General features: G+C 50.1%; 1 protein-coding gene across 1 annotated transcript in view; it reads left to right on the top strand.

Moving 5' to 3' along the window:
- Positions 1–4143, top strand: part of aftpha (aftiphilin a) — a gene marked incomplete at its 5' end in the record, with an annotated part of 13186 nt that extends 9043 nt beyond the window's left edge. The window contains 3 exons of the mRNA XM_080547126.1: positions 1106–1189; positions 2203–2326; positions 3648–4143. Coding sequence (XP_080403252.1) covers positions 1106–1189; positions 2203–2326; positions 3648–3798 — 359 coding nt within the window. The 3' untranslated portion in view covers positions 3799–4143. The remainder of the gene's footprint in view (positions 1–1105; positions 1190–2202; positions 2327–3647) is intronic.
- Between the last annotated feature and the right edge of the window lie 3357 nt (positions 4144–7500).

The raw sequence follows: 7500 nt of genomic DNA, 5'->3' as shown, positions 1-7500 counted from the left end.
AATGGCGGCAAGCTACCATGCAAGGCGCCGGCCGGCCCGCTCACTGGGAGCAATTTGGGGCTCAGTGTCTTGCCCATTGAGGACACTTCGACATGTGGCCAGCCTGGGGCTCGAACCGCCGATCTGCCAACCTTGCGATCATTAGACGCCGGCTCTACCTCGTTGCGGATCCTAGATGTGAACTGGGCTTTAGCCAAGTACAAACCAATCCAGGACTAATCTTTAATCTGTGTCTGGGGAACTGGCCTGATTAATGCACTACCAACGCTAGGCTGGTGTGGATGTTGGAGCTGTCAGCATCAGTTGACCTTTAACCTTTAACCCTGCTCTCTGTCTGGGACTAATACCAAGCTGCATGTCTCTTCTTCTTCTTCTTCTTCTTTTTCTCCTCCTGTTTGTCTCTTTCCTGCCCCTCCTCCTCCTCTCTTCTGTCTGTTAACCCTCTCCTGTCTGGCCCTCACCCCTGCTGGCTGCCATGTTGAATCAATTGGTCTGTCTGTGACTCTCCGGCGGCCATGTTGAATCTCTTGGTCTGTCTGTGACTCTCCGACCATGTTGAATCTCTTGGTTTGTGACTCTCCGACCATGTTGAATCTCTTGGTTTGTGACTCTCCGACCATGTTGAATCTCTTGGTCTGTCTGTGACTCTCCGGCCATGTTGAATCTCTTGGTCTGTCTGTGACTCTCCGGCCATGTTGAATCTCTTGGTCTGTTTGTGACTCTCCGGCCATGTTGACTCTCTTGGTCTGTCTGTGACTCTCCGGCCATGTTGACTCTCTTGGTCTGTCTGTGACTCTCCGGCCATGTTGAATCTCTTGGTCTGTCTGTGAATCTCTGGCGGCCATGTTGAATCTCTTGGTCTGTCTGTGACTCTCCGGCCATGTTGAATCTCTTGGTCTGTCTGTGACTCTCCGACCATGTTGAATCTCTTGGTCTGTCTGTGACTCTCCGGCCATGTTGAATCTCTTGGTTGGACCGTGACTCTCCACGGCGGCCATTTTTGAAATCTTGTGGTCCCCCTGACCTGCCCCCTCTGTTGACCCTCTTGGTCACTACTCGACTCTCTCCGGCCTCCGTGTGTCTTGTTGCATGTGGGTGTTAGCAGCAAGCGGAGGCTCCTCTCTGCTCAACCTGGACTTCTTCGGGCCGGTGGAGGACTCGGGCCCCAGTGGCTCCACCTCCATCCCAGGTCAGCAGGTCACCTGACAGGGGCGCAGGGGGAGGGGCCAAGGGGGAGGCTGGGGGAGGTAGAAATCGGAGGTCGCCGGGCTCATTGTGATGCGTGCACGGAATGTAAAAAAAAAAGAAAAAGTTCTGAATTCAGTTCCGTACGTTAGAATGCATGAGCCCCCCCCATCCTCCGATTTCGACCTCCCCCAGCCTCCCCCCCCTGGCCCCCAGGCATAGAGTTACATCCCTAGAGGGCGCTCTCCCCCAGAGTTAACTGTGATTACATGGGGAGCCGCCATCTTCTGCGGGTGGAACGGGCGTGATTCTGTTGTAAGTGACTTAAGAGACACTGCCCCCTGCTGTGTGGGAGGGTCTATGCAGCGCCAGTGTCTCACCTCAGAGAACACAGGGCCCCAGTAGAGGGCGCTATGCACCTAAAAAACCTCAACAATTGAAAGATGAACCTATTGAAGAAGAGAGTGTGTGTGTGGGTGTGGGTGTGTTGATCCAATTGGCTGACGCCCTCCCAGCTCATAGGAAGTCCCGCCCCCTATAGGGATGTAGCTCTATGACACGCCCCCTCGCTGTCAGACTACGCTTCCTCTTCTGTTCTTCTTCTGACCTGTAATTGTTCCTCTTCTTCTTCTGCTTAATTTAACACTGTCTCACAGAACCACAACGTTCTAATCACAACGTTCTAATCACAACATTCTAATCACAACATTCTAATCACAACATTCTAATCAAAACTAAATCAGAATCTATATGAGTTTCTTTTTGGTTTTAGTGTGATTGCAGACCGTAATATACTGTATGTGCGTGTGCGTGTGCGTGCGTGTGTGTGTGTGTGTGTGTGTATGTCTCTCCGTGTGTGTCTGTGTGTCTCTCCCTGTGTGTGTGTGTGTGTGTGTGTGTGTGTGTGTCTCTCTCCGTGTGTGTCTGTGTGTCTGTCCCTGTGTGCGTGCGTGTGTGTGTGTGTGTGTGTCCCTCCCTGTGTGTTGTGTGTGTGTGTGTGTGTGTGTGTGTGTGTAGGGGTGGACCCAGAGTTGTATGAGTTGACCACGGCCAAGATGGAGTCCAGCGGGTCGGGGAGCCGCGTGGCCGACGCCTTCGCCCGCCTGATGTCCACCATGGAGAAGACCTCCACCTCCACCAGGTGTGTGTGTGTGTGTGTGTGTGTGTGTATCTCAAAACAACAACAGAACATGGGGCTGAAGGCCCAGGTGTGATTTGAGGGCCGTTCTAAAGGCGTCCAGGGTCGGGATGTTGCGGATCGCCGCAGGGAGAGAGTTCCAGAGGGTGGGGGCTGCCGCACTAAAAGCTCTGTCCCCGAAGGTTCGCAGGTTGGTGCGCGGGGGGGGGGCAAGCAGGCCAGAGTCTGAAGGCCGCAGGTTCTGGGGAGGGGCATGTTGGCGTAGGAGGTGGGATAAGTACTGGGGGGGCACGGGCATGGAGGGACTTGTAGGTGAGGAGGAGGATTTTGTAGGAGATGCGGGACTTGACCGGAAGCCAGTGGAGGTGTGAGGGTGGGGGGTGATGTGCTGCCAGGGCTTTGTGTGAGTGAGGACCCTGGCAGTGGAGTTTTGGACATACTGGAGCCTGTCCAGGGTTTTGTTGGGAACCTTGCAGTAGTCTTGGCGGGAGGTGACCAAGGCTTGGACCAGGGACTCCTTCAGCAACAGACTCCGAGAGTGACGGTCGGAGTCTGGCAATGTTCCTTAGGTGGAAGAAGGCGGATTTGGTGACGGACTTGATGTGGGATTGGAAGGAGAGGGTGGAGTCAAGGATGACACCCAGGTTGCGGACTTCGGGAGATGGGGAGATGGAGCAGCCGTCGACCTCGAGGACGAAGTCCCCAACCTTCCGGAGCAGCGCCTTGGGTGCCACAACCATGAGCTCTGTTTTCTTACTGTTGAGTTTGGGAAGGTTTAATGATATCCAGGTTTTTATGTCGTGCAGGCAGTTGACACGGGACTGAGGGGGGAGCTGAGAGGATGGAGTAGTGCTGACTGAGACTGATTTGGGTGTCGTCAGCGTAGCAGTGGTAGTGGAGGCAGTGATGATAGATGATCTGGCCGAGGGGGAGCATGTAGATGGTGAACAGGAGGGGTCCAAGCACCGAGCCTTGAGGCACGCCTTGATTGACTGAGGCTGGGGGGGGGAACTCGAGCCATTGATGGTGACAAACTGTTCCCTGTTGGAGAGGTAGGACTGGAACCAGGAGAGGTCCAGTAGGATGAGGAGATGGTTGGTGCTCTTAATGAGGGCGGTCTCCGTGCTGTGGTGTGATCTGAGGCCGGATTGGAGGGGCTCATAGAGCTCATGGTTGGATTGGAGGGGCTCATAGAGCTCATGGTTGGACATGTGCTGATGGAGTCGGCCGGCGGCTACTCTTTCCAGAGTTTTGCTCTGTCTCTCTTTCTCTCTCTCTCCCTCCCTCCCTAACGGCCATCTTGTCGTCCCCCCCCTCTCCACAGGAAGCCCCGTAAGGAGGAGAACCTGAGTGAGGAGGCGTCCAAGGTCATCTCGCGCCTGCCAGACCTCTCCTTCATGACCGCCAAGGTCCTGATGTTCCCCACCACCCTCACCCCCCTGGGCTGCACCTCCAACCTCGACCGTGACCCCTGACCTCTAACCCTACGATAACCATGATTCCTACACCCGTCTGACCCTGACCCCACACGCCCAACCGACCCTGATGATAACAACCATGACCCCTGCTGACCCTACACCCGGTTGACCCCTGACTGTGACCCTACTCCCAACTGACCCTGACCCCTTGACCCCTGACCCCTACGCCCGACTGAAACACTGAAACACTACGGTTGCGGCCCGGTAGTCCAAACTGGCGTCCTCTCCTTGTCTCCTCTCCTTGTCTCCTCTCCTTGTCTCCTCTCCTCGTCTCCTCTCCTTGTCTCCTCTCCTCGTCTCCCCTCCTTTGACCTTTGACCTCTCCGTCTGTCTGTGAGGGTCTGATAGAGGAGAGACGCCGCCTCAGACAGTTGGGACGAACCCTGCGTTCTTCTCCTCCTCTTCCTCTCTCTGTCCGTCTGTCCCTCACTTTGTGACGCCTTTCCTTCCTTCCTTCCCTCCCTCCTTCCTCCCATGCCATTGCTTAGCTTCAGTTTTTTTTTCTTCCTACTTTTATTTGCTTTGTTTTCTTCTTATTATTATTTTCTTATTTTTTTTAAAACATCTTTTTTTTTTTTTTTAAATCAAGTGAAGTCTGACCCGGGCCTGGCCTGGGCCTGCCCTGCCAGCGTACAGCAGCAGAACAGAGAGAGAGCGTATTTAAGACATGTTAACGTGTTAATTTATAGACGGAAGGTCCTGGAAGTTGTGTGTTTATACAGGGGGAGGGCGTGTACATAATCAGGAACTGACTTGTTTCATTACTCCTCCCCTTTTGTTTCTGATGGTGTGTGTGTGTGTGTGTGTGTGTGTGTGTGTGTGTACGTGTGTGTGTGTGTGTGTACGTGTGTGCGTGTGTGAGTGCCTGAGTGTGTGTGTACGTGTGTGTGTGTGTGTGTGTGTGTGTGTGTGTGTGTACGTGTGTGTGTACGTGTGTGTGTGTGTGTGTACGTGTGTGTGTGTGTGTGTACGTGTGTGTGTGTGTGTGTGTGTGTGTGTGTGTGAGTGCCTGAGTGTGGGCGTTTGTGTGTGTTCGTATGTATGTGTGTGTGTGTGTGTGTGTGTGGCCGTTTGTGTGCATGTGCGTGTGTGTGTGTGTGTGTGTGTGTGTGAGAGTGCCTGAGTGTGGGCGTTTGTGTGTGTTCGTATGTATGTGTGTGTGTGTGTGTGTGGCCGTTTGTGTGCATGTGCGTGTGTGTGTGTGTGTGTGTGTGTGTGTGTGTGTGTGAGTGCCTGAGTGTGGGCGTTTGTGTGCGTTCGTATGTATGTGTGTGTGTGTTTGTGTGTCCGTTTGTGTGCATGTGCGTGTGTGTGTGTGTGTGTGTGTGTCTACATGTCTGTGTGTGAAGATGATCAAACACTGGTTAAAGTTCTCTTAAACGCGGGGCTTGAATAAAGTGAAGTGGAACATGAATATATACTTATACAAATATAAATATATACAAAAAAATATATATATAAATATATAACGACTTGAAACCACACTGCCTGCAAAATCCAGCTGACTGTATCTGTGTCCCCCCCCCTCCACCCCCCGCCCCCCCTCTGTTATGTCAACAACCTTTCAGATTTTGTGTTTATTTTAGTTTGGTCCTGTTTGACATGCGTAAGGCCTACCTAGACCTCTGTCCCTAACCTTGAGTTGGTAGCGATTGCGAACGTTCCACCACGACTAGAACATTCTACATTCTAAATTCTAAAGATTCCAGAGACGGTGCGTTCTAGAGTGTTCCGGCTGTAGAACCTTGGGAATGTGCCGACATGGCCTCTGTCCGAACTGTCATCTCAACTCACTGAGTTCGTCCGATGCGATTCTGTATTATCCACGACTCTCTGATATCTATCCACTTCGTTATGTTTTTTGTTAGTTTCTTTGCTTTTTTGAGAGGGGGGGGGGGGGGGGTAGCGGAGGTAGGGGGTAGGGGTTAGGGGAGGGGGGGGGGTAGTAAGAAGGGGTGATTTTATTGGTTTAAACCACTGACACTGAAGAACACTGGATGGAATCATGACTGTGTGTGTAGCCTGAGTAAAGAGTAACGGGCGACGGTTTACCTACTTTATAAGGGAATAAGGGACCAATTTCTGCTTCTGTGTAAACGAGTCACATACCTACACACACACACACACACACACACACACACACACACACACACACACATACATACAGTGCCCTCCACAATTATAAGCACCCCTTGTAAAGATTAAAAAAGTTTTTTAAAAATGTACCTTTTGGTAAATCAGCTTAATGTCACACTGAACAACCTTTAAGTGAAGTAAATTAATTCTGAGAAGAAGAAAAAAAACTGTCATCAAGAAATAATTAACAAAACCACGTGTATCAATAATTATGGAGAGCACTCTACACACACACACATACACATACCCACTATTATAATGAAGTGCTTTTTTGTTGTTGTTTCTGTTTTGCTGTCAGTCATCCTCTTTATCTTTTAGTTGCGTTGGTTTTGTTGTTTTGTCAGAACCACTGAGCCTGTCATCTCCCTGGAGGACTTTGCACATTGTAAAGATGACACGGCTGTTTCCTAGGTGACACGGCTGTTTCCTAGGTGACACGGCTGTTTCCTAGGTGACACGGACGTATCCTAGGTAACACGGACGTATCCTAGGAGACACAGACGTATCCTAGGTAACACAGACGTATCCTAGGAGACATGGCTGTTCCCTAGGTGACACAGATGTATCCTAATCCTAGATTACATGGCTGTTCCCTAGGAGACACGGCTGTTCCCTAGGAGACACGGCTGTTCCCTAGGAGACACGGCTGTTCCCTAGGAGACACGGCTGTTCCCTAGGAGACACGGCTGTTCCCTAGGAGACATGGCTGTATCATGGATGTATCCATAGGAGACTGTGGCTGTAGGACTGTGAGCGGTCACACTATGGACTGTAAAATGTACGGGAAAATTCCTATGGAAAAAATGAATCACTTGAAGACCCTGTTGTAAAAAGGTTATATCTATTGTGCATGTCCGGGCTGTTTTCAGACTTTAAGTGTGTAAATTTTACTTTTAGTGTACACAAGAAATTAAAAAATAATTTAAGAAGAAAAAAAGAAACGTGGTCTTGTGTGTGTTGTGTCCGGGTGTTGGAACATACTTTTAATAAAAACAGATAATCACCATAGTTACACTCTGTGACCTGTTTACTCTGGGCCAATGCCATCGTCAGGCCCCGAATGTTTTATGAATAGGGAAAAAAGTTTTCGCTTTGCCGTCGATATAGCGCAAACCCCCCAACCCTCAACCAAAAACATTGCTACACCCCCACCCTGATTCATAATCAGAAGGTGCGATCATCACAAACAAACACAACTTGAGTTCAGTAACACAGAACAGAAAGCGAGGCCTAGCTGTTAGGCGTGCTCCTCCATACTAAAGGCAGCATCGTCAATAAGGCAAAAAACAAACAAAAATACATCATAATTTCTTCTACATGGAGTACATGGTAATACTCTGAGCTGGTCAGCTACTGTCTGACTGGTCATACTAGCCAACTGGTAGGTAGTTAGTTAACTGGTAGTTAGTAGTCACAATGCTGTCACATAGAATGGAATATTAATAACAAACCATATATTGCACTTCCTATTACAACATTGAGTAAAGTGTTAACAACAGTAATAATATGATAATAATATATTAATAATATGGTAATAACACAGTAACGTTGCATAGTTTCTCC

Source organism: Nansenia antarctica (genome assembly GCF_963989245.1).
Source record: "Nansenia antarctica genome assembly, chromosome: 16".
Taxonomy (NCBI): Eukaryota; Metazoa; Chordata; class Actinopteri; order Argentiniformes; family Microstomatidae; genus Nansenia; species Nansenia antarctica.
This window is presented reverse-complemented; position numbering and strand designations above follow the sequence as displayed.